Source organism: Podarcis muralis, chromosome 6, assembly GCF_964188315.1.
Source record: "Podarcis muralis chromosome 6, rPodMur119.hap1.1, whole genome shotgun sequence".
In the NCBI taxonomy this organism is placed as follows: Eukaryota; Metazoa; Chordata; class Lepidosauria; order Squamata; family Lacertidae; genus Podarcis; species Podarcis muralis.
In genome coordinates this window covers 6,834,877-6,862,526 of record NC_135660.1, presented here as the reverse complement: position 1 = coordinate 6,862,526, position 27,650 = coordinate 6,834,877, and the positions used below count along the sequence as shown (strand labels likewise).

The 27,650-nt window shown below is 43.1% G+C and overlaps 1 protein-coding gene across 1 annotated transcript; it reads left to right on the top strand.

Annotated features, from left to right (window-relative positions):
• The first annotated feature begins 242 nt into the window (after positions 1–242).
• LOC144327932 (cytochrome P450 2J5-like) lies at positions 243–27,650 on the top strand. Its single transcript, XM_077929676.1, has 9 exons — positions 243–410; positions 7,715–7,877; positions 14,098–14,247; positions 14,450–14,610; positions 15,578–15,754; positions 22,729–22,870; positions 23,952–24,139; positions 24,623–24,764; positions 27,365–27,650. The coding sequence occupies exons 1-9, from the start codon at positions 243–245 to the stop codon at positions 27,550–27,552; spliced, it is 1,479 nt and encodes a 492-aa protein (XP_077785802.1). The 3' UTR covers positions 27,553–27,650.

Genomic DNA, 27,650 nt, shown 5'->3' with positions numbered 1-27,650 from the left:
GCGTGACACATATTAAAATGATTATAGCGTTTGATTCTACTAGTGTTTGATTGTATCACATTCCAAGGCTACTTACAAATGGTGTCGCACCCCTTTTTGCTTATTTGTTTTTAATTACTGAGCATAAAAAAACAGAAAACTGCTGATGTCTTTGACGAAAGCAAAAACTCCTTAGAGAAAGAGAGTTGAACCTGACCAGGTAACCTAGAAAGAATTAAGGAGAAAGAGACAGCAAGAGAAGGATGGAGGTATGGGCACTTTTGATTGCTCTGCTGGTGGCTCTTCTGATTCTGCACTACCTGAAACAGCTCTGGTCACACAGGCATTATCCTCCAGGACTTCTCCAGCTTCCGCTCATTGGAGCCATATGGAGGTTTGGATTCAAGATTGATGAAAATACTCTCATTCAGGTACTTATTGCTTAGTAATAACTCAGTCTGATGCCAGCAATTGTTTTATCTATTTCCCCCAACAATTGTGATATTTCAGCTTCAACAATAGAATGGGTTAAAATGGTAAATGCCATAAGCCTCCGTTGTCAGAAGCTGTAAGCAACACAAATAATAGTAATAATGTAAATAGTATTATTATTAATATTGCAAAGCACAAAACCATAAAAAAGTTTAAAATGTGCATTAAAAACTACTGATCAAAAATATTTATTGTATAATGTTAAACTGAGGAAGGAGGAGAGAACACCCTCAAAGGAAGAATGGTTTGTGAAAATCTTGGAATATGCAGAGATGGCAAAAATTGATAAAAGATACAAATTTAGAATCTTTTAAAGAAGATTGGAAAACCTTAACGGTCTGTATAAAAAGTTATTTCCCATATGCAAAGACCACAGCGGGCTTTAAACTAAGAAAACAGCAGAATATATTAAGAAACATGTTAGAGAGGATCAAATTAGATAAGATGGAACTTTAAAATGCAATCGTACGTAATTTGAGTTATAAACATTGATATTGGGTGAGTGGGAAATCACTTGTTTTGTTGAATTGGAATATAGTGGTACCTCGGGTTAAGTACTTAATTCGTTCTGTTTTTAAAAAAATGATATTTATTACTTTTTCAATATTTTCAACACAACACTACAAACAAAAAAAGAAAAGAGAAAAAACAATACAAATACAATACAAAAACGCTACATGGACTAACAAAACAAAGCAAAAACAAACAAAAACAATTTAAAAACACCTCAAACATTTTCAATATCTTATATTTCATTCACTTATTTCCAACGACCTCCTCACACCTCCCTTTTTGTATTCCACTTCTATTGATTGTTTCAGCAATTCCTTTCCATCTTACTCTGTTTTCTATCCTATAATTATCTTAACACATTCTTGCCTTATTTTCCCTTTAATTTTCTATTAATCTATTTATACTTAATTCCTTATAACATTTCTACTAAAGCCATATAACTTCATTCCAACATTTTCCTAACATTCCTTAATTTTAAAATATTTCTATAAATAGTCTTTAAACTTTTTCCAATCTTCTTCCACCGACTCTTCTCCCTGGTCTCGGATCTTGCCAGTCATTTCCGCCAATTTCATATAGTCCATCAACTTCGTCTGCCATTATCCAACACTTCAGTGCTTTCAAGAAGCAGCCATTCTCTCAACCAGCAAAAAGCAGATGGTTCACAACAAAATTTAGAGGTCTGGCAGGGCAAGTCCACCTCCTTCTTTGGCATCTGTCAATATCTTAAGTTTTACTCGAGGCTTCCTGCCCTGCCAAACAACTCTAGAAACATCCCTCTGCCACCTCCTGAAACAATCCATCCCATCCAGAGCTTGCAATGTTTGAAACATAAGCAACATCCCCAGCAACACAGCAGCCCTCATCCCCATCACAGTAACTCGGCCCAACAGTAACAACTTCTGATTTATCCATATTTCCAAATCCCCCTTCTCTTCAATCAAACATCCTTCACAGTTGTCCTTAAACAGATTCACATTTTTGCTGTCATACTAACCCCCAAATACCTCTCTTTCTCAACCGATGTTAGTCCTGTCACCTCCTGAAACTCTGTCAAGCTTTCCTTTTCCAGTTCAGATAGGGCTCTGGTCCTCAAATTCATCTGTTCTTCTTTAAGTTCAATCATAACGAATGTCAGCTTATGTTCATCAGGTTGTCTTTGTATGGATGGGACTCTCCTCTCCAGTTGTATTGCTTTAGATTCAGCAGCAAGGGTTTTTCCCCTGACTTCATCTGCAGTTTGCTGTATCAGAGTAGATTCCTGTGTCAATTTCTGGGTGGTTTCTGAATTGGTATTCACCTTTTGTCCCAAGTTATTTAAACTTTCTACGATTAAGTCAATTTCACTATTTGCAGCATCCACTTTCACATTTATCACGTCTGTTTTCTTGTGAAGTTGTTCCAGCGAATCGTTTATTTTCAATAATGCAACCACTAAGGCCTCTTCTGTCGACATCCTGTCTGTTTTTTCCTTTCCATTTGCCATAACACTTAAGAGATTCAAGGTCAATTCCAAAGTCTCACAATTTTTTATCTTGCAGCTGGAAATTCCCCTAGCCCAGCTCCTGTAAAGTAACCAATTTCAAAAGCTTCCACTAGGGGAAAACAGTTTCTATTTGTATTGGTCAGTATGTCCTCTTTTAAACACAGTTTCAATAATCCAAAGTTAGTTTCAATTTTAAGTTACTTTCCTCCTTTTTTTGAAAACAACCGGAGATAGTAGAAACAATGTATTCTCTTGTTTAGCTACCTGTCAATGAACGTTCTAAACGCTGTCAATGGACGTTCCAAAAAATATCAATCCTGCTTAGCAGCCCGTTTCCAGGGTAAGAGCGGCAGTATTTTAACTCTCTTAACTCTCTCCTACAGGCATATTCAGTCCACCACTTCCCCCCCTCTTCTCCTGTCTCCAAAAAGGAGGGGGTTTAGTTCTTTACCGATGGAAATTTAGTCTTTTACAAAAGGCTTTCCAAGACTTTAGCTTGAAGCCTCCTTGCTTCACTTTATCTACAAAAGGGGGAGGCGGACTTCCTGTATTGAACCTCCCCGTTTCGATGCCAAATTAAACGTTTAAAAATCCAATTCTTCCCACTTCAGCTCTACTCACGGGTAATTACTTTAGAGTCAAATTGTCCACAGGAAAAAGTCAGTGCTCTCCGACAACAGCTATGCGGCTTCGCTCCATGGAAGAAGCAGACGATTCGAAGCACCGTGCCGCTCAGTCCACATCGCTCCGGATCCCTGAAACCGGGTTTCCCCACGAGTAGGGGAGGCGCAAAAGGTGCCCGCCGAATCCCACGTTCACAGGCTTCTCCCGCCTGTGATTTTTACGGGCCTCCGCCTTCGCCGTGGCGGTACAGACCCAAATTCCCACGGGGCAAATTCCTCCCGATCAGAGGAATTCTGCCATTGCCGGAGGCACCAACCCGGAAGTCCTGACCGCACACTTCTAAACCACCCCAAGTACTTAATTCGTTCTGGAGGTCCGGTTTTTTTTTTAATAATAATTTTTATTAAATTTCCAGTTAAACCAATAACCAATCATATCACATTAATTCCAAATTATACCAATACATAATAAACTCCAAATATTTAGCGGAATTTAATTTTTTTGTTGGGGGTACCTATGCTTTGAGTTCAGAAAGGGTCCAATCATCTCATATTTCTGCTGCTTTGATGTTCACAAGTCCCATCTTTCCATCTCTTTGTTGTTATCCTTTACAAATCCCGTCTTCCAATCTTCTTGTTATCATTTTTCTTCTTAATAACCTCTGAGTTATCTCCACAAGTGAGTTGAAGCAAACATTATCATAGTCCTGTGTGGATTTTCATGCTGATCCAAAAGTCTGATTCAAACGGCAGGCGCCATTTCAGCAGTTCCCATAAAATACAGTCTAAGCGTCTGCTCATTAACTTTCCCAGACCAGTTGCTCCATAAATCAGCCTTTCCAGGGGAGTTCTTGCCAAATCAAACGTAGAATTCAGATATGATAACAGAACACTGGCTCCCTCCCCCTTTGACTGTAAATCTTGCAACAAAGTATGTCTCATAGTGGCGGTTCCCATTTAGAACTGCGTCATCCAAAAGCCTTTCGTTTCCTTTCCAGATCTTCCACAAAACAGAGCCTTTAGTTGATAATTTTATTTCCATACAGTTTATTTTCCCATCTCACTTGCTATCAGTCATGTGGCGGTTCTTCTTGGGGAGGGGTTGTTAGGTAAATCATATTGAAAAAGGGAAAAGTTTTCCACCCCTTTCCGATCCGTTTCAACATACCGACATAGTTGTGATTCTTTGATGTACTCTTCTGTTCAGTCCAACCCGTCACTCAGCTTCTCAGTGGTCGATTTAATTAGCAATCAGTACACCCTTTCCTTTGCTCAAAACATATGCATTTACTCTTCTCCAATTATTTATCTTGAGCAATGCAACTAGGATCACAATCGGAAGTAGCGTCCAGGAGATCCAAAAATTCACTCTAGGGCTTTCCGTCCAGTGCCCCCACCCCCTCCTTCTTTCGAACTCGGGGGTGATTTATTGGCAACTGCGGACGAGGCAGCATTTTCCCATCCCCTGGGAAAACTCGGGAGGCTAATTTACTCCCAACATTAGGCTCTTAACCTGTCCGTTCTTACCCTGAAACTGTTCTTAACCTGAAGCACCACTTTAGCTAATGGGGCCTCCTACTGCTGCCGCGGCACCAGAGCACGATTTCTGTTCTCATCCTGAAGCAAAGTTCTTAACCCGAGGTACTATTTCTAGGTTAGCAGAGTCTGTAACCTGAAGCGTATGTAACCTGAAGTGTGTGTAACCCGAGGTACCACTGTATAATTGTTGAGTAACAAATGTAACTTTCTATATGGAAAATTTCTATATTCCAGTTGTTTAGTTAATTGGAACATTATTGTTATTATTGTTGTTATTATTATTAACCACCCAATAATACGCCCCCACAGAAAAAAATAAGATTTTTAAAGGGCATAGGATGCCAATGAAATCAACCAAAGGCCTAGTTAAAAAGGAAGGTTTTGCCAGGTGAACTTCCCTGGTGAGAGCATTCCACAGATGGGGAGTCACTGCAGAGCAGGCCCAATCTTGTGTTGCCACCCTCTAGACCTCTTATGGAGGAGGAACACAAGGAAGGGCCTCAGAAGATGATTTCAGGGTCTGGTAAGATCATATTGAAAGAGGCGGTCCTTGAAGTATTGCAGTCCTGAGCCATTTAAGGCTTTCTAGGTCAAAACCAGCACTTTGAATTGGGGCCAGAAACTAATTGGTAGCTGGTGCAGCCGGACCAGGAGCGATGTAATCTGCTCTTGTTCCGGTGAGCAACCTGGCCACTGAATTCTGCACTAGCTGAAGTTTCCGAACTGTCTTCAGAGGCAGCCCTATGTATAACACATTGCAAGTAATCTTACCTTGTAGTTATCAAGGTTAACAAATGTAACTTTGTTGTTGTTTAGTCGTTTAGTCGTGTCCGACTCTTCGTGACACCATGGACCAGAGCACGCCAGGCACCTCTGTCCTCCACTACCTCCCGCAGTTTGGTCAAACTCATGCTGGTAACCTCGAAAACACTATCCAACCATCTCGTCCTCTGTCGCCCCCTTCTCCTTGTGCCCTCCATCTTTCCCAGCATCAGTGTCTTCTCCAGGGAGTCTTCTCTTCTCATGAGGTGGCCAAAGTACTGGAGCCTCAGCTTCACGATCTGTCCTTCCAGTGAGCACTCAGGGCTGATTTCCTTAAGAATGGGTGCGTTTGATCTTCTTGCAGTCCATGGGACTCTCAAGAGTCTTCTCCAGCACCATAATTTAAAAGCATCAATTCTTCGGCGATCAGCCTTCTTTATGGTCCAGCTCTCACTTCCATACATCACTACTGGGAAAACCATGGCTTTAACTATACGGACCTTTGTTGGCAAGGTGACGTCTCTTTATATATGTAACTTTATATATGAAAAAAGATTAAAATATTATTACAGAAAAAAGACAGGCCACAGCATACATTCACAGCAGCCTCTCAACAGGCACTAACCTCCATGCGCTATTCAATCTTTTTCACTCAAACCAGAAGCACTTATAAAAAACAAATTATAAACTAAAATACCAAAATCTTCTTAAAGGATCTCTGCGGTAAACTAGGGTTGCCATTTTTTAGGAAATTGTTGAGCTTTCTCCATTGGGTTGCCATACATCTGGATGTTCCCAGATATTTTGCCGATTCCTGTCAGGACAGCCAGGGCTGTGAAATCAGCTTCACAGTCATTTAGAAAGCTGTGAAACTAATGGCACTTGGAAAGGAAGTCTTGCTACCACTTACAAATTGAAAATACAACATTTTATGTTGCCTTGTGTTTCCCCCTGATTTCACATAGCTACCCATGCTGCCATTATCCTACTTTGTATGGTTTTGTGCTTTTCAGTATTAATCGGAATCTTGCCCCTTTATACTAGTTTTAATGTGTGTCGTTCATAGCTGCTGGTTGAAGGGCACTCATCTCCAAAACACATTGTGTAACACAAGAAGCTGAATTAATAAAACAGCTTATTACAGTATGTTCTTCATCTTGTCTTCCTTTCATTTTATTGCATTTTGCGACATGGCCTAGAACAGGTATGTCCAACTTTCAAGAGACTGAGATCTACTCCCACTATAAAAAAACTGGCGGTGATCTACCAAATTTGTTGAGCTTTTTTAGGGAGCCAAAGTTCTTGAGCTTTCAGGGGGGTTCAGGGGCCCCACAAGATCTACCACAGACACAGCACGATCTACTAATAGATCCTGATCTACCTGTTGGACATCCCTGGCCTAGAATGCTGTGTACTTCTCCCCTTCCAACAGATGGAAGGGCAACAAGTTCAACTGGCAATGAAGCAGGAGCACATCAGCCTTTCTCAGCAGCAGCTCATGTGTAACTAGAGAAGACAAGAGACAAACAGAACAGGCACCTTTCCATTGCCTCCTCCGCAAGCATTTACTCTTTGTCAGATCATAGTTTATTTTGTTTGTTTGTTTGTTTGTTTGTTTCTTAAATACAATTCTGAGCTTTTTCAGCGAAAACTCTTCAAAAAATACAAAATTACTCAGCCATCAGATATGAACATATTAACTTTTAAAACATTGGAATTGGTAATATTCTCTAGCCCAGACATGTATCATCTTAACTCCTTGCCATATATTTGCATGGTGTTGATGCTCCTGCTGTAACCCACCGTGGGTCTGAAACCTGACCCATGGCTCTAACCCAGCCTATGCCAACCTGGTAGCCTCCAGATGTTTTGGACTGCAATGCCCATCTGCCCCAACCACCATGGACAATAGTCAGGAATGGGGGGAGTTCTACTTCAAAAGCATCTGGTGGGCTACAGGTTCCACATCCCTGCACACACAAAGTTTGTGGCAAGATCATTTTCTGGCAGTGACTTGTGCATCTTCTTGTCTGCCGCAGGAGGGCTGGTTACTATGAAGTGTCTCTGCTGCTCTGATCCTAGGCAGAGGCAACATGGCTCGGAGGGAGTAAAACAAATGGGTTGGAATTATGGGAGGGAGGGAGAGAGGAAGGAAGGAAGGAAGGGGAGGAGGAGGAGGGGAAAAGATGATAGCAAGAGAACTGCACATAGTGAGAAACTGCAGAGGTGAGGGAGGATGACGTTCTCGTATTAAGTTGAAATATCCAACTGAGTTTTTTGAACACATCATTCCTCTCTTCTCTTTTGAACCAAATGGTAGCTGGGAAAGCAACATGGAAATATTTACACCATATGGTTTGGACATCTACCCATTGTAGTACTGTCTGGATTCCAAGCAGTGAAAGATGCGCTCATTGACCACTCTGAAGAATTAGACGAGCGACCAGATACCCCTTTCCTTAGGACGCTGATAAAAGGGAAGGGTAAGTAGTGAAGAATAAGAATTTCTACTGGTATTTTCCAAAGATGAAACATTTAAAGGGCTGTCCTGAAAAACAGAATAACGGTTCTCTATTACTGCTGCACACAACGGGAAATGCATTACCTAGGAGCCAACACCTAGGGGCTGAGGTCATTCAGAGTGGCTAGTCCTCATGCTATCAAATGACACGTTCATTTGGGTGCATGAAAACATGGCTTCAGCACATGTGAAGATTTGATTGATTATGACATCTCTAAGAAACACAATACACTGATTCTCTCAACAAGCTCTTCCAACATGTTTTGGGCATGGACTCATGTGGCAAATATCACATGTGAACTTTGCAATCACATAGTTACTATCATCATTATAAATTATGAATTGCATTTTGCATGTATGGCTCAAGGCAACTTACAGAGAAATAAAAACAGTTTAAACTATGAATAATCATAGTTTAGAAGTCCCGGGCCCTAGGTAAGTCAGATTATCCTCCACCAGGGCCACAATGTGAGTTACTTTGGGGCTGGCCTGCCCAATAATTCCTATCACTAACTCCACAGTTTATTACTGGTGCTAAGGGCTCCTCCAGAAAACGTTTTTTAATTGGACATTCATAATGATTTGTGCTCATAATACTTTCAAGGTGGTTGTATCCAACTTCATTGTCAATACTATTTATGCCTGGAAAGATTTTGAGGTGATCATACAGTTTCATTTCCATTCTGTCACATCCTTTAACTATCTGCTGAAAACTACATATGCACAAACTTATTTTTGTCCCACTTTTGTTGCAATATGGATAGTTTCCCCAGACAGAAATAATGCAGTAGTGTTCAGGCAGCGTTGCAGAAGAATTAACAAAGCAGAATGTATCCACCATTGATGCATTAAGGTGCCCCTGCCCGTACGGGCCAGTCTTGCCAGACTCTAGGGGTGTGCGCTCATCTCACTCTATAGGCCGGGAGCCAGCGCTGTCCGCAGACACTTCTGGGTCACGTGGCCAGCGTGACAAGCTGCATCTGGCGAGCCAGCACAGCACACGGAATGCCGTTTACCTTCCCGCTGGTAAGCGGTCCCTATTTATCTACTTGCACCCGGGGGTGCTTTCGAACTGCTAGGTTGGCAGGCGCTGGGACTGAACGATGGGAGCGCACCCCGCTGCAGGGATTCGAACTGCCGACCATGCGATTGGCAAGCCCTAGGCGCTGAGGTTTTACCCACAGCGCCACCCGCGTCCCATTGATGCATTACATCTTGTCAAAAATATGGTGCAGAATTCACCCTCAGTAAAAATCCCAAACCTGTCTAGTTGGACCAGTAGAAGTAGTAACTGGTTGACACCACACATTAAATCCTTAAAAACAGTGCCAGAAAATTGGCTGAATTGGGTTTGTTTGGTTTTCCATACTTTTTATTGAAACTTTTCAGAAACACTAAGTGTCAGCACAAACCTGGCCCCGCCCAGACTTGGCTTTGGCATGGGACCAAAAAGGTCTGCGTGCACAAGCTCAAAAGGTTTTGTGGCTACCCTCTCCAGCCTGGGATAGCTGTATCCCTTGGCTTTGGCTTTTCTGCAAGCCCTGCAATTTAGGGGTTTACCACATTCTCTTATTTTGCATCCTTTAGTGCACTCCGGTAGCATCTGGATATCCTCACAAGAACCATGTGACATTTTCTTGTGCCACGCACAAGCACATGAAACATGAGTGTGAACATTTGCAGACTGTGCCTGTGCTTTCTCAGCACTCCCTTCACCCTCCAGAGGTGTTTTGTTTCAAGAACAAAAAGGCCGTTGTGCCCTTTTGGAACACTGATCAGGTCTTTCCCCCCTCTGGAAATTGTGCAGACATTCTTCTCAAAACAAACCTTATACCCCTCCTGTAAGAGACAAGGTACAGATAAAAGACAATGTTTTATCCCCGGCGCCACGTAGACTTGCAGCTGCGCCTGCAAAACAGAAACATAAACATTTCCAACACTTAACAATGGCTTTTGCTCATTTGCAAAACAAACAGTTTTCCCAATTGAAACAGGTTTGCAGTTCCCCATCTTGACACCAGGTGTCTCAGTTATCAGATGTCTGTTGACAGTACTGTCCACAATCCAGTTCATCATTTTGTCCTCACTGCAGCTGTCCTCCAAAGCTGCCATAGCAACAAACGTCCCGCTGCCCCCGTCCTTGGGGCCTCTGCAGGTGTCCTTTACAACCGCCATAGATGCAGTTAGCTGATAAGCGCAGTCTTCCCCCTCTGGGCCACGTCCTCTCTGCGTCTTCCCACGCCTGCCTCCCCTGCTGGACTGGTTGCCATGGAAACCCGGCTGATTCCCATGGGAAACGGCCTTGGAGACATCCTGCCCTGTCTCCCTTGCTCTCTGGGGGCAGTAGCGACGCAAATGGTCTGGCGAATTGCAAATGTAGCAGCGACGAGTGGAAAAAGCCTGAACGGAGCATTCCGCTGGCCTGGCCCCTCTGCAACCTGAGGAGCCTCCCGAGCCAGCTTTGCCCTCTCTGATACGCCGTTCTTCTTCATCCCCTAGACGGCCTGTCACATAAGCCAGCGTCAGCTGTTGCGGATCCATAGACTCCAGAGTTAGATACAGATTGTCATAACTCTTGTCCAAAGAGCTGAGCAAGATATAAACTTTCAGTTCCTCAAAAAAGTTAACTTGTAACAACCTCAGCTGGTTGAACACAGAAAGCATCTCAGTTACATGCTTCCTGATGCTGTCCCCAGGACGCAGCTTCATCTCAAACAAGCGTCTGGTGGTGTGTATCTTTGCCCCAGCTGTTGTTCTGTGGTGCACTCTTTCCAGTGCACGGTAGGCTTCATAAGCAGTCTCAAGCCCCTCTACCAAAGGCAGCTGAGAACCCTCCAAACTGAGCACAATAGCTCCCAGGGCCTTTTGATTCTTTCTCTGCGACGCGTCTGCGTTTGCAATGTCTGCTGCCGCAGCACCTGCCGCTGGTGGGGGTAGTGGAAGCTGTTGGACTGCTTCCCACAAACCCTTGGCTACCAGCCAGGCCTTCAGCTTCCTACTCCACTCCTCCCAGTTTTTTCTGTCCAATTTTTCAAATGGGACTGCAAATGATTCATGGCTGTCTGCCATCTTCTCCCCCGGGGCCCAGCTTACTCACGTATACAAACAGTAGCTCTCCAGCTCCCAGACCAGCAGAACAGCTCCGCCCAGCTGAGTTCGTCTGCCTCTCTCAACTTCAGGCAGGACTCAAAGCTGGCATCAGCGACGTCTTCAGCTTGCCTTCAAACGGTAGGCACAGCTCCAAACTATCTGCAGCTTTTCCTGCAGCTGGCTCCCACACACACCGGCACGTCGTTACAACAGCTTCAAAGCGTTTTCTGACCAACCATGACCTGTTGGGATATTTACGTAGCCGAATATTTGGAGCCCACACGCTTCCCTCAGCTCTCCGGTCAGCTACTGTAGCAGAGTGCACACAGCGTGAAACTGTTGCTGTGCGTGTGTGTAATAAATCAGGCTGCACACACGGTGTCTTCCTTATCTTCTAAAAGTCTTTATTCGTGTAGAAAAACAGCTCTTAAATCTTTCCTGGCGACAGAGCGCTCATTTTGCTTCCTCTCTCGGAAGAAACTGAAACAGAACAGACACACAGAGAAAACACTGCCCTCTGTGTACGCCCCAGAATGTGAGACGTCACACAGAACCTCTTAACCCTGTAGGTTCTGATTCTCTCCACACCTATTGAAGTGACCTTTGTACACGACTGGGAAAGCTTGTTGGGGGAAAAATGTCTTCCTTTTTTTTGGGAAAGTGCAGAGTCATATTCTGAATGCAGTTCCAAAGAACAGGGACATTCACTCTGAAAGACACAATGTGAATTACTGTGGGGCTGGCCTGCCCAATAATTCCTTTCACTAACTCCACAGTTTATTACTGGTGCTAAGGGCTCCTCCAGAAAACGTTTTTTAATTGCACATTCATAATGATTTGTGCTCATAATACTTTCAAGGTGGTTATATCCAACTCCATTGTCAATACTATTTATGCCTGCAAAGATTTTGAGGTGATCATACAGTTTCATTTCCATTCTGTCACATCCTTTAGCTTTCTGCTGAAAACTACAAATGCACAAACTTATTTTTGCCCCACTTTCGTTGCAATATAGTTTCCCCAGACAGAAATAATGCAGTAGTGTTCAGGCAGTGTTGCAGAAGAATTAACAAAGCAGAATATATCCACCATTGATGCATTACGTCTTGTCAAAAATATGGTGCAGAATTCACCCTCAGTAAAAGAACCCAAACCTGTCTAGCTGGACCAGTAGAAGTAGTAACTGGTTGACACCACACATTATATCCTTAAAAACAGTTTCGAAAAATTGGCTGAATTGGGTTTGTTTGGTTTTCCATACTTTTTATTGAAACTTTTCAGAAACACTAACTAAGCAAACAAACAAAAAAAGTAAAAGAGAGAAACGCCAAGCCTTGTCTCAAAGGTAGATCTTAACTCTTGTCTCACACAGAAGGGAGTGGAGCCTCTCAGCTCTCACCTGGGTGCTTCCCTTTCTTCCCGCAGTCTCCCACCTTGGGAGATCTTTCCTTCTCTGCCTCTCACACAGGGTCTTTCACCAGCCGGCTATCACCTTCAAGTGTGTATCCAATAGTCCTCCTCCATTCCAGTATGGTGACTTTATCTCCCCAAAAATTCCAACCATTTCTCCATGTGTTTTTTTAAAAAAACAAATCCTTCATTTCTATTTAAAGAGGAATCTCTGCACTGTAGTCATATACTGTTAGAGGGGGATTTTTCACTGGTGGCAGATGACAGAAGACTGTGGCACCATAAGACCGGCATAAAACCAAGTCAAATAAAGGTTTTATTTCAAAACAACAAACAGCACAGCTTCTGGGTGTTTTTCCTGCAGGCAGAGTTCAAACTGAAGCTTTTCTCCTTTTGTAGTAATGGCCAGCTGCAACCAATTAGCCCAGAGCTCACAAAAACCTGTTCTTAAAGGTACAAACATGTTTCTGTGCAGAATGTCTCCCAACATATATTAAACATATTAATTTTATTAAAAAATAATCCATAGGTAATTACTTGTTGTATATTCATTATTTTACACCCAGTTTTATAGCATACTGAGGTCTTATTAACAACTCACTCTCCACCTTAACAGTCTGCCTTGAAAACCTGCATCTGTCTCCTTAATAGAGGAGCATATTCATTCCCACAATCAGAGAGGTAAATTTCACTTTGCAGTTGGCATTTACACCAAAGGAGCGAAGAGTTAAAAGTAATATAAAATGAGAATTCTTAACCATCGGAACAACCTTATCAGTTTAGAATATTTATTAGTTGCAAATAATAAAAACATGCTTTTTGTTTTGTTTTCTGCCTGTTAATAATTGCCTCTTCTTGTGCCAGCAGATAGCTTGCTGTCCAAGTGAAAGTTCAATTGGTAGATTTATATCTTGGCTATCATTAATCACCACATAATCATCTCTGTCGGTGGGGTGTCGGCAGTAGACATTTAGTCAGCCATCTTTCTTCATGGAAGTCCCTTAATTGAATTGGGTTTGTGATTTGAATTTACTGTTAGTATTTAACATTATGAGAAAACTCAGGTGATACCTGCAAGTTCACTTTTTGTTGCAGAAATCACCACTGTTTACATAGATAAACCCAACTCCCTTCTTAGCTTTCCTAGGAATAATTGGTGAATCAAAGCAACTATTTTGCTGATAAATGCTTGCTTACAAAAAGCTAAATGTTGACACTGTACAGCAGGGCTTTCAGTAGACTCATGATATGCTCTGGTGTGGTCTGTTGCTCTGGCTGAGAAACTGACCCACCAGGTCAGGGTGGCCAGAAGCAAGTTAAGTCCTTTATCCTTCTACAACACCTGCCATCCATTTGTCTCCCAAATGAGAAGTGAAACTTGATTGTGACAGCCTTCCATGGAAAGATCTAAACTTGTCGACATCACACTGTATCAGATACCAGTTTTCTCTTCAAAAATCAAAACGGTAGAGCTGTCGAGAAATCTCACTTTTTGCTGATACTGTAAAGTGAGCATGCCTGTGACGTCATTCTGAGCGTCTGCGCATGTGCGAGTGGCAAAACCCGGAAGTAACCTGTTCTGTTACTTCCGGGTCGCCGTGAGAGGCAACCTGAAAATATTTAACCCGAAGCGACTTTAACCCGAGGTATGATTGTAATTATTTCTCACTGATTTTCCATAGGCATTGCATTATCAAATGGTCACACCTGGAGGCAACAGAGACGCTTTGTTGTAGTCACTCTGCAGAAGCTGTGGCGGGAAAAGAAAGGCATGGAGCAGCAAGTAGCAGAGGAGGCCCATCACCTTGTGGAGGCTTTTGCACGTTCAAAGGGTATGTGATGCTCAGTGATGGTGCTGAGCTGGCATATGGAGATATATTTGTGTCCTACCTCTGTCCATTTTAGAAAGGAATGTGATATGCTTCTCTTGGTTCCTAATGGAGATCCCAGCAGTTTCTCATGGCCACCATGAAACCCCACTCTCAGTATGAACTGGACCAGCTGAGCTAACATTAGTATAACTTTATTTTGCAGGACAGCCACTTGACCCCTCCATGCCCATCGCTACTTCAGTCTCCAACGTGATAAGTTCTGTGGCTTTGGGGCACCGGTTTGCTCTTGAAGATGAACAGTTCCAGAAGCTGATAGAAGCCATAGAATTTATCCTACAATTTATATGTAGCTTTGGTTATGCTGTGAGTAGTCATTTCCATTCCTGCCAAAGGGCTTTAATAGCACAAATCAATATTCTGATAGAGGGTTGGAGAAGTGAGATCAGGTTTAAATTGATCTGAGATAAGGTCCACTTACTATCTCACAGCCTGATCAATTGCTCATGATTATCATTGAGATAAAAAACACACCAAACCCCCCCATAGAACAGCAACAAAAGAAGACTTTGTCCACCACAGGAGACATTTTAGAGGGAAGATGGGACAAAAATGGAACAATGACCTTCAGAACAGGTCATCTAGGGGAACAGAGGTGAACAAAATAATCTTCTCAAGAAGGGAATTACATCGTTTTGTTGCCATCATGGAAAACTAAATGTGTCTACTCTATACCCACCTAGCAGTGGCAATCATGATGGCGTCCATGGTGAGGCCCCTGCAGCCACCACTTGGCTGGATTTTTTTTTAATGAAAGAGAGACCAGCAACTCAAGCACTATAGCTATTGCTGAGGAAAGCAGCCCCCTTCTGGATGATCAACTAAACCCTTTCTTCAAATTTAAGTTCAGTTCTCTACATTTCTACCTCCATTCCTAATCTGTAAAAAAAAAAAAAAGGACTCATGCAACTTACTTGAATATCCCCCCACACCCTATTTCCACCCACCCCCACCTACCACAAACGGGCACTAACTTGTTCCAGGAGAGGTCCTGAGATTGTGCCCAGTTTTGGAATTATGCCAGGGAGCTGGGAAAATATTTTGAGCCATAGTTTTCTTTCACATTTTCAGCTAGGGATAATTCACAGAATCCAATCATTGTGGGATTCCAGAGAAGCTATAGACACCTTCCTTCTTCTTAGTGAGACTCAAACTAATATGCTAGCCCTGAAGAATAATGCAGATCATGTTTTATAAGTGCAATTCCAAAGCACAAATGGTTTGAACAAGCTTCCTCATGGTAATGGCAGCATTTCTGCGATCTTTCCTTTAGCTTTATGAAATGCTCCCATGGCTCATGAAACATCTCCCAGGGCCCCACAAGAAGGCTTTCTCCTGCTCAGAGATGATGATTTCACTTGCAAAGGAGGAGATAAAGAAGCATAAGGAGAATCAATCTCTGCATGATCCACGGGATCTCATTGATTTCTATCTACTTCAGATGGAGAAAGTAAGTATCTGCTTGAAACCGAATGCTGCTCATCCAAGGAATCATTATATTCCATGTTATGAGTGAATACTAGAGAGAGGAGCTGAGGGAAGTCTTTCTTTTTGGGGAGGGGAAAATAGGGGGGGGGAGAGGATGATATGTTTTTGATTAATTGTTATGCTGAAATCTTTAATAAAAAATACTTAAAAAAAATAAATATAAGTGAATACTAATCTCTTGCCTCTTGTGGCAACACAAGAGACGACTCTACACATGGACATCACCAGATGGGGAGCATCGAAATCAGATTGATTATATTCTCTGCAGCCAAAGATGGAGAAGCTCTATACAGTCAGCAAAAACAAGACCTGGAGCTGACTGTGGCTCAGATCATCAGCTTCTTATAGCAAAATTCAAGCTTAAACTGAAGAAAGTAGGAAAAACCACTGGGCCGGTAAGATACAATCTAAGTCAAATCCCTTATGAATACACAGTGGAAGTGAGGAACAGGTTTAAGGATTTAGATTTGGTGGACAGAGTGCCTGAAGAACTATGGATGGAGGCTCGTAACATTATACAAGAGGCAGCAACTAAAACCATGCCAATGAAAAGGAAATGCAAGAAAGCAAAGTGGCTGTCCAACGAGGCCTTACAAATAGCGGGGGAGAGAAGGCAAGCAAAATGCGAGGGAGATAGTGAAAGATACAGGAAATTGAATGCAGATTTCCAAAAAATAGCAAGGAGAGACAAGAAGGCCTTCTTAAACGAGCAATGCAAAGAAATAGAGGAAAACAATAGAATGGGAAAAACCAGAGATCTGTTCAAGAAAATTGGAGATATGAAAGGAACATTTTGTACAAAGATTTCCATAATAAAAGACAAAAGTGGAAAGGACCTAACAGAAGCAGAAGACATCAAGAAGAGGTGGCAAGAATACACAGAGGAACTATACCAGAAAGAAATTGATGTCTTGTATACCCCAGGTAGTGTGGTTGCTGACCTTGAGCCAGACATCCTGGAAAGTGAAGTCAAATGGGCCTTAGAAAGCATCACTAATAACAAGGCCAGTGGAAGTGATGATATTCCAGCTGAATTATTTAAAATTTTAAAAGATGATGCTGTTAAGGTGCTACACTCAATATGCCAGCAAATTTGGAAAACTCAGCAGTGGCCAGAGGATTGGAGAAGATCAGTCTACATCCCAATCCCAAAGAAGGGAAGTGCCAAAGAATGCTCCAACTACCGCACAATTGCACTCATTTCACACGCTAGCAAGGTAATGCTTAAAATTCTACAAGGCAGGCTTAAGCAGTATGTGGACCGAGAACTCCCAGAAGTGCAAGCTGGATTTAGAAGAGGCAGAGGAACCAGAGACCAAATTGCAAACATGCGCTGGATTATGGAGAAAGCTAGAGAGTTCCAGAAAGACATCTACTTCTGCTTCATTGACTATGCAAAAGCCTTTGACTGTGTCGACCACAGCAAACTATGGCAAGTTCTTAAAGAAATGGGAGTGCCTGATCACCTCATCTGTCTCCTGAGAAATCTCTATGTGGGACAAGAAGCTACAGTTAGAACTGGATATGGAACAACTGATTGGTTCAAAATTGGGAAAGGAGTACGACAAGGCTGTATATTGTCCCCCTGCTTATTTAACTTATATGCAGAATTCATCATGCGAAAGGCTGGGCTGGATGAATCCCAAACCGGAATTAAGATTGCCGGAAGAAATATCAACAACCTCAGATATGCAGATGACACAACCTTGATGGCAGAAAGTGAGGAGGAATTAAAGAACCTTTTAATGAGGGTGAAAGAGGAGAGCGCAAAATATGGTCTGAAGCTCAACATCAAAAAAACGAAGATCATGGCCACTGGTCCCATCACCTCCTGGGAAATAGAAGGGGAAGAAATGGAGGCAGTGAGAGATTTTATTTTCTTGGGCTCCATGATCAGATGGTGACAGCAGTCACGAAATTAAAAGACGCCTGCTCCTTGGGAGAAAGGCGATGGCAAATCTAGACAACATCTTAAAAAGTAGAGACATCACCTTACCAACAAAGGTCCGTATAGTTAAAGCCATGGTTTTCCCAGTAGTGATGTATGGAAGTGAGAGCTGGACCATAAAGAAGGCTGATCGCCGAAGAATTGATGCTTTTGAATTATGGTGCTGGAGGAGACTCTTGAGAGTCCCATGGACTGCAAGAAGATAAAACGCATCCATTCTTAAGGAAATCAGACCTGAGTGCTCACTGGAAGGACAGATCGTGAAGTTGAGGCTCCAATACTTTGGCCACCTCATGAGAAGAGAAGACTCCCTGGAAAAGACCCTGATGTTGGGAAAGATGGAGGGCACTAGGAGAAGGGGACGACAGAGGAGGAGATGGTTGGACAGGGTTCTTGAAGCTACCAGCATGAGTTTGACCAAACTGCGGGAGGCAGTGGAAGACAGGAGTGCCTGGCGTGCCCTGGTCCATGGGGTCACGAAGAGTCGGACACGACTAAACGACTAAACAACAACAACAACAAATCTCTTGCCAGGACACCAATATCTCTCTCTGCCCCTCCCCCCCAATTCTCTCATAGTAATTTTAATTGCTAAAGTGAGTTGACATCCTTCCATAGGCATCTACTAAAATAGCTAGGAAAGGATAGGGATTTTCATGTACAAATGTGAATGCGAATGAGTATCTGCTTCAAAACTGTAGGCAGCTCATTCAAGGAATCATTATATTCCCTGTTATAAAGGTAAAGGTAAAGGTACCCCTGCCCGTACGGGCCAGTCTTGACAGACTCTAGGTTTGTGCGCCCATCTCACTCAAGAGGCCGGGGGCCAGCCCTGTCCGGAGACACTTCCGGGTCACGTGGCCAGTGTGACATCGCTGCTCTGGCGAGCCAGAGCCGCACACGGAAACACCGTTTACCTTCCCGCTAGTAAGCGGTCCCTATTTATCTGCTTGCACCCGGAGGTGCTTTCGAACTGCTAGGTTGGCAGGTGCTGGGACCGAGCAACGGGAGCGCACCCCGCCGCGGGGATTCGAACCGCCGACCTTTCGATCGGCAAGCCCTAGGTGCTGAGGCTTTTACCCACAGCGCCACCCGCGTCCCAGGTATTCCCTGTTATATGTGAATACTAATCCCTTGCTAATCCCTGCGGGACCTGACATCTTTCTGCAGGGCCTGCAAGACAGAGCTGTTTCACTAGGCTTTTGGTCAGGGCGCAGCCTGACTCCCTCCTCTGGCAATCTGCACAGAATTTTGCTTAACGGTTGCCATCAATTTGATTTTAATTAATTTTATAATGGAATGTTTTTAGAATGTGGGATTATTTGATTGTTGTTAGCCGCCCTGAGCCCGGCTTCGGCTGGGGAGGGCGGGATATAAATAAAAATTTATTATTATTATTATTGCCTGGAAACCAGTACAGTGGTACCTTGGTTCTCAAACTTAATCCATTCCAGAAGTCTGTTCCAAAATCAAAGTGTTCCAAAACTGAGGCATGCTTTCCCATAGAAAGTAATGGAAAACGAATTAATCCATTCCAGACTTTTATAAACAACCCCTAAAACAGCAATTTAACTTGAATTTTTCTATCTAACGAGGCCATTGATCCATAAAATGAAAGCAGTAATCACTGTACCGAACTATAAAATAAATAAAGCAGTATTGTGGATGATAAAAATTAAAATTAAAATTATTTCTTACCTGCACTGATGATAGTCATTGTTTGGATGGTGGGTTTTTATCCATTTCCGTAGTCACACAATCAATCAATCAATCAATCAATCAATCATAAAATGAAGAACAAGCTACAGTCACAGAAATGAAAAAGCCACACAAACAAAAACGTTAAAAAAATAGCAAAAACAAAAGCACCAAATATAAGCTCCAAATATCACCTCAGGACACGTCAATCGGAAATGGAAGGCTTTGATTACAATAGGGGGGGGGGGACAAATTAGCAGCACAACAGTGAAAATGGAAGCTCAGGAGCACATTCAGCTTCCAAAGCAAAGTTTGCAAACCGAAACATTGGCTTCCAGGTTTGCAGCATTCAAGTTCCAAGTTGTTTGGGAGCTAAGTTGTTTGAAAACCGAGGTACCACTGTGTCTTTTTTTCTGAATCTCAGTTGAAAATCGCATTGAGTTTCCTCCAAATATTTCTCATAGTCAATTTAGTTGCTCAAGTGGGTTGACATCCATCCATAAGCAAATATAGAAATGTCTAGGAAATGTGAGTGTAAAGGAGTGGAAACTTAAGTGTATTATGGGGTCTTGCTTTGGAGCATTTTTTGGATTGATGTTTATCTGACATTCAAATGTGGACTGAGAAAACAGAAAATCCAAAACAAAATATTCTTAAGTTAACTATGACTTCAAATCCCTGTCTCATCCATCTTCATATACTAGAAAGGACAAAATATATTTTCATCTTTCCCTCTTTGAACAATGCTTATTATGGTGACAAAATAATGTTTAAATATGTTTAGTGGGAAGTGTCATATTTCACCACATAATTGTCACATTTTTATGCCAATTATTCTTTTCAAAAAAGGGAGTTGCGACAATTATGTGGTGAAAAACTAAGGCATGACCCTAATGCAAGGAAACAGTTTTTATTAACAAACATACTTATGGTAACATTGCTTAATACTTGTTACTAACTGTTTTTGGTGTTATTAGGATGCACAGAATACTTGTGAACAGGTAAAGGTAGTCCAAATCAGGCCTCAATTCTGTCACCTTTTAAAAAGAGATTGATAATTTTGGCATCCCTAAAGTCTGCTGGGATTTCTTCTCTCTCCCAGATTTTTTTGATCAGCTTGTGAAGTTGTTGTGTAAATTCAATTCCACCCACTTTGAAGACTTCAGCAGGTACATTTCAGGGAGAAATGTAAAGTATTGCACTTGGCAAAAAAAATGAGAGGCACAAATACAAGATGGGGGACACCTGGCTTGAGAGCAGTACATGTGAAAAGGATCTAGTAGTCTTGTTTGACCACAAACTTGACATGAGCCAACAGTGTGACGCGGCAGCTAAAAAAGCCAATGCAATTCTGGGCTGCATCAATAGGAGTATAGCATCTAGATCAAGGGAAGTAATAGTGCCATTGTATTCTGCTCTGGTCAGACCTCACCTGGAGTACTGTGTCCAGTTCTGGGCACCACAGTTCAAGAAGGACACTGACAAACTGGAACGTGTCCAGAGGAGGGCAACCAAAATGGTCAAAGGCCTGGAAAGGATGCCTTATGAGGAACGGCTAAGGGAGCTGGGCATGTTTAGCCTGGAGAAGAGGAGGTTAAGGGGTGATATGATAGCCATGTTCAAATATATAAAAGGATGTCACATAGAGGAGGGAGAAAGGTTGTTTTCTGCTGCTCCAGAGAAGCGGACACGGAGCAATGGATCCAAACTACAAGAAAGAAGATTCCACCTAAACATTAGGAAGAACTTCCTGACAGTAAGAGCTGTTCGACAGTGGAATTTGCTGCCAAGGAGTGTGGTGGAGTCTCCGTCTTTGGAGGTCTTTAAGCAGAGGCTTGACAACCATATGTCAGGAGTGCTCTGATGGTGTTTCCTGCTTGGCAGGGGGTTGGACTCGATGGCCCTTGTGGTCTATTCCAACTCTATGATTCTATGATTCTATGATTCTATGTATTCTGTCAGGTCCACTGGCTTTGTTGTTTTTCATTTGGTTAATGTCTGTACACAACTCTCCCAGATTAGGAGATACTGCAAGCTCATCTCTACCTTGTTTTTGAAGAAACAAAAAAATTCCTTCCAGTAGCACCTTAAAGACCAACTAAGTTAGTTCTTGGTATGAGCTTTCGTGTGCATGCACACTTCTTCAGATACACTGAAACAGAAGTTGCCAGATCCTTCTATTCTATTCTATAGAAGCATCTGGCAAATTCTGTTTCAGTGTATCTGAAGAAGTGTGCATGCACACGAAAGCTCATACCAAGAACTAACTTAGTTGGTCTTTAAGGTGCTACTGGAAGGAATTTTTTTGTTTTGACTATGGCAGACCAACACGGCTACCTATCTGTAACTTGTTTTTGAAGAATTTGTGAGAGGACCTCAGCAGCTATGGGGGAGTTGCAGTTAAGGAGATGTTGGCAATGTTCTTTCCAGTGCAGTGCAGTAGCTTCTTTATCTTTTAGAAGTGTGGTACTGTCTGCTGAGCATAGGGGGCATATGCCATGATTTATTGGCCCCTTTTTGGAGTGAGCAGAGTAGATCCTAAAAAGGGCTGCTCAGTCATGGATACTGCTGCCGAGCTGCTCAACTGCCTTGTTCCTTGAATCAGAATGACTGAATCTGTATCCACCGCCCATGTGCTGTTTCATGACTAAGGGCTTCCAGATTTCACAATCCTGCCCCTGTTACCATATGCTGATCACCATGGAACTTTGGGTGTTTGGGTTTGGGATGGGTTTTTTGGAAGACGCCTGTACGTGAATTTGTTTTATGTCTGTAGATCAGTGCACACTGACCAATGAACAGTCTTCGCAGTAAGGCTCTGTTCTGATGGCATGAGTTGTCATGGCGACAGGTAAATTCTTATCTGCTGCAGCCTTCGTCCACATTTACAGCCGTTGTAACATACCGCTTGTTATCACCCGCCTGTTCTGCCGTTGATGACTTCTTGGATCATTCTTTGTCTAGCTCCTCCCCTTTGACCTTATCGCCTTGGGTGACCCTGCTGGGAGTACGAGATTCCCAATTGCTTTGCTTGCAAGGGTCATAGGAATTTGCAAGCCCACTCATCACAAAAAGGTGATGGTCCAGCGACTGAGGGCAGCAACAGTGTGTGTGTGTGGGGGGGTGACAGCAGCTTCCCATTTCACCTTAGGCACTATAAGAGGATACCCCACCTCTCATGAAGCATGTGTGGGTGGTATGGTAATAAGTGGGGGAAGGAAGATAAAGTGCTGAAGGACAGAATGTAATGCATGTAAATGACATGTCACTTTCCCCATTTTCAACACCAGAGCAGGAATGACCCAAAGTCCACCTATGATGAAGAAAACTTGGCCCAGTGCATTTTTGACCTCTTTGTAGGAGGGTCGGACACAACTAGGAGTTCTCTGCAATGGGCACTTCTCCTCCTGGCAAGTCATCCAGATATCCAAGGTGAGAGAGGAGAGCCAGGGCTTCTCTTGACCACTAGGGTGGAGCATAGTTCTTTAAAGGTTTCATATCGGAAAGAGTTAAAAGTGAGTTTATCATGTAAATTATGGAAGGTAAACGATATCGAAATAAGCTAAATGTTTTTGACTTTCATGTCTGGAAATATATTTTTCCCACCAACATTTCCCTTCATAGTTTCTAGAACCTATATTTAACAGATGGAAAAAAGTAAAATGCCCAGAAAGCTGGGACTGGGGGGAAACCATGGGCCTTGCCCTAAATTCACTGAATGAGCAGAATAGTCAAGTAACAGAATAAAATGTCTCTAGGAAGTTTATAGTTGGAGATGAGTTTCATGGCAATGCTCTGTCATTTGTCATAAGGAAGCCTACAACAGTAGGGTTGGAAGGGACCCCAAGGGTCTTCTAATACAACCCCCTGCGATGAAGGAATCAACACATTCCCCCTCCAGTTTGATACCATACCACAACCTGTACCTGTTTTGTTTTGCAAATCTGCTAGCAGTTTCTTTATGCAGCAAATGTACAAGAATGCCCCTGCTGTGAGATAAGTGACTGAGCCTCATTCCTGCCTCTCCATGCTCCATTGCATGAGGGATGCGGGTGGCACTGTGGTCTAAAGCACTGAGCCTCTAGGGATTGCTGATTAGACAGTGGGCAGTTCAAATCCATAAGACAGGTGAGCTCCTGTTGCTCTGTCCCAGCTTCTGCCAACGTAGCAGTTCGAAAGCATGTCAGTGTAAGTAAACAGGAAATATTGAGGGCTGGGGGTGGAGGATGAATATATGACAGCCTTTGATCCCAGCCCTTCAGCAAATCCAGACAGTTCTGGCAACCAGAAACTACTGAGATGAGCTTCTCTTTCAACCTTTTCTTACCTGGGATCTAGAGTGGGGAAGAACCATATAGACTGACTTAAACTCTTTGGAGGACGAGGTGGGCTTTGAATGCAAGAACCTGGGACTCATTCACAGAGATTTATGGAATATGTTCAAGGGAAATAAATGTCCATCTGAAATAAAATGCAGTATTCACAATAAACCTGTTTCCATCATTCTCTTCAGATAAAATGCACAAGGAGATAGAAGATGTCATAGGTTCTGCTCACTCAATCTGCTATCAAGATAAGAAGAAACTGCCCTACACCAATGCTGTGATTCATGAAATGCAGCGCTTTAAATTTGCCAGTTTTTTGGGGTTCCCTAGGCAATGTACAAAGGATTTCAAGCTGCGTGGTTTTCTCATTCCCAAGGTATAACAGTGTGATACAGCTGCACTCCTGTAGCCCAAGAGCAAAGAGCAGCAGAAGGTTTCATATTGAGAGATGCAGCCAGCCGTACAGGAACTTCCTGTCTATTCAAAAATCTGAAGGGCAAGAGCAGGAGCTCCATCTGCAGACATGTTTCACCATCAGCAAGTGCCATTCCATGGGGCAATTGTGGCAGGGGAGGAGCATGTAGTGGCCAGAAGTCTCCGCCTGGTTGTGAGCTTTCATTTTAAAAGAGGTGGTGGAAAGTCCTCTTGTGTTCCTGCCAGTACAGAAAGTTTTTACAGTGATGAATACAAAGCCACCCACCAAAATAATAATAATAATAATAATAATAATAATAATAATAATAATAATAATAATAATTCAGATCAGTCTCTGCAATGATTAGTCTTGGGATAGTGTGGGACAATTAAAAAAAAAGTATTGATATGAATGCATTCCAAGTCACTTGTTTCTTATTTGCAGGGGACTATTATTGTTCCCGATCTACGCTCTGTTCTTCTTGATCCAACACGATGGGAGACACCTGCAGAGTTCAACCCAAATCATTTTTTGGACAAGGATGGACAATTCGTGAACAGAGAAGAATATCTGCCATTTGGTGCAGGTAAACGCAGAAGACCAAGCTATGTTGTAGATGTGCTTACTGGTCTGCTTCCAGGAAATGACATCAGCAGCAGCACATGAGGAAGTGGGCCAGAGCAGAAGGAGCATCTTTCTGGCTGGAGTGGCACTGCTGGTCAGCAGAATGGGGCAAGGCCATGGCAAGTTAAGGGGATCTCTAGGTTGGTGGCTTGGGACCAGAGCCATAGCTAGGTGATATTTCGCCCCTGACAGAACTGTCCAGATTGCGCTCCCTTGTTGTTGTTTAGTCGTGTCCGACTCTTCGTGACCCCATGGACCAGAGCACGCCTGGCACTTCTGTCTTCCACTGCCTCCCGCAGTTTGGTCAAACTCATGCTGGTAGCTTCGAGAACACTATCCAACCATATCGTCCTCTGTTGTCCCCTTCTCCTTGTGCCCTCCATCTTTCCCAACATCAGGGTCTTTTCCAGGGAGTCTTCTCTTCTCATGAGGTGGCCAAAGTATTGGAGCCTCAGCTTCACAATCTGTCCTTCCAGTGAGCCCTCAGGGCTGATTTCCTTAAGAATGGATAGTTTTGATCTTCTTGCACTCCATGGGACCCTCAAGAGTCTTCTCCAGCACCATAATTCAAAAGCATCAATTCTTCGGCGATCAGCCTTCTTTATGGTCCAGCTCTCACTTCCATACATCACTACTGGGAAAACCATGGCTTTAACTATACGGACCTTTGTTGGCAAGGTGACGTCTCTACTTCTCAAGATGCTGTCTAGGCAGGATTAGATTATGCCTAACTGCACAGTATTCAAGTGCTAAATAATGACTACAGATATCATTGGTTCAATAGGCACTGAGTATTCAGCAAGTTTGAAAACATCTGATCAGACCAGACCTGCTTTGCTTTCGTAGGCTCTTCAGATGCTGTTGGACTACAACACCCATCATCCCTGCCTTTGGCTGTTCTATCTGGGCCTGATGGGAGTTGGAACCCACCAACATCTGGGGGCCACCTTAGATTCTAAGGCATGAACATGACCTTTCGGAAACATATAGGACTTTTATTCTCAAAAGAGATTTTGCTTTCAGTGAATGTTTCAAATTCAATTAGCTCACGCACATCAACAGAGTCTATGTTTCTCCCTCCTTCAGTGGAGCCATACTAGGACCCAGGATCACACTCTATTCGTCTGAAAGAAACTCTGGACAGTAGTCAGCTCAGAGAAGGTCAACTGTTGACATTAATGGGCCTCACTTAGTCCTTCATTTTAATGGGTCTACTCTGAGTAAAGCTCGAATTGTAAGCGTTGGACTCCCCCCTCCCTCTTTCTCTGTGCAAAGGCTATTCCACCTTGCAAAACAATATTTCTATTCACATCGCATGAGGAAAAGCATAAACAGCTAGCATTGCTGTTTGCACTGTGCAATTCCATATAAATAGATTGCAGTCGGAAACAAAACCTTTCCCTTTCTCAGAAAGGCTACTGGATTGCCGGTGAGCCTCCCTGCTTGGAATGTTTCATTTCAGAGAGGAGATTACGGGGCTGATTTGTAAGTTAGCCAGTTTGCGCGAGGGCGCGTTTGTGCGTGTCCGCAGAAGTCACACACAGAAGCATAATAACTTAACAATTGATGCTCAAGGCACTCTCTCCTCTCCCGCCTCTTCCTCCCCCCCTTTTTTACTTTTCGTTCCCCATCCAAGCGCTCGATCCACCCTTGGAGCGAACGCCCTGCCCTGCCTGGCTGCTACCCTAAGGGAACGATTCAGCCATGCGATCGGAGCATGCATTCTTCAGAAGTCCCGCAAAAACCAGGAAGTGAGAAAGGCAGAGGGGTGGGTGAGAAAGTGAGAAAGGTGGAGGGGAGAGAAGCACTCTTAAGCAGCCAGGGAGGCAAGCAGCATCCGTTCCAGCTGAGGTGGGAAAGCGAATGTGCTGTTTGAAGGACACGTGCTGTGCTCCTTTCCCCTCCGTACCCGCTGTGGTGCAGGGCTGCGAGAAAGAGAAATCTGGCAGGACAGTTTGCTCATGGTCTTAATCCCTTTCTGCATTGCTGATTTGGGCAGTTGACCAAAGTTTTCCTTTCATTTTTTTAAATCAAGTTTTATTGAATGTTTTATACGTGAGACACAATAAAAACCATGCTAATCTAAAAGGGAAAAGAAAAAGAAAAATAGGAAAGGAAGAAAAGATTGAAAAGAAATAAAGGAAATAACAGGGTCCTCCATCAAAATTAAATCTTCACCCTTATTCTGCACACAGAAAAGTGAGCCCTCCCAGTTCTCACTGGGAGCTAGACCCTCTTACACTGGCTTCTAGCCCTGGGAGATGCTCTCTGCCCTGCCCCTCCCACAGGACCCTTCATCTTCAATCCATCCTCTTCCTGAATGTATCTTCCTTGATATGAGATTGGGAACTTCAAATTACAGAACAAAACATAAGTATAACAAGAAGAAAGAAAGGTTAGCACTGACCAGGCTAGACAATTGACAGCAGCCTTGATGTTTTCCCTATCCTAACTGTGTCTATTTTGCCAAAGTGTTATGCAGAATGTTTATAGCTACAAAGCAATGAACATGGGAAAGTAAATTATTGCTCACTTGCTGCCTTCTTCTTGTCTCCTCTTCAGGGGCTCGCATTTGTTTGGGAATACAGATGGCAAAGATCGAAATATTCATCTTCCTGACCAGCCTGCTGAGGGCATTCAGTTTTCAGCTGCCAGAAGGAGTCAAAGAGCTCAATCAAAAGGCTATAATAGGGACTACAGCACATCCCCATCCTTATAAACTCTGTGCAGTTCCCCGCTGCAACACATAAGAAGATAGGAAAATATTAGGGGCTGCACCCCTGCTTCCTGCACTCGGTGACCCCTTGGCCACTCCTGACACATGAACCCCCTAGCATTTCCCCTTCCC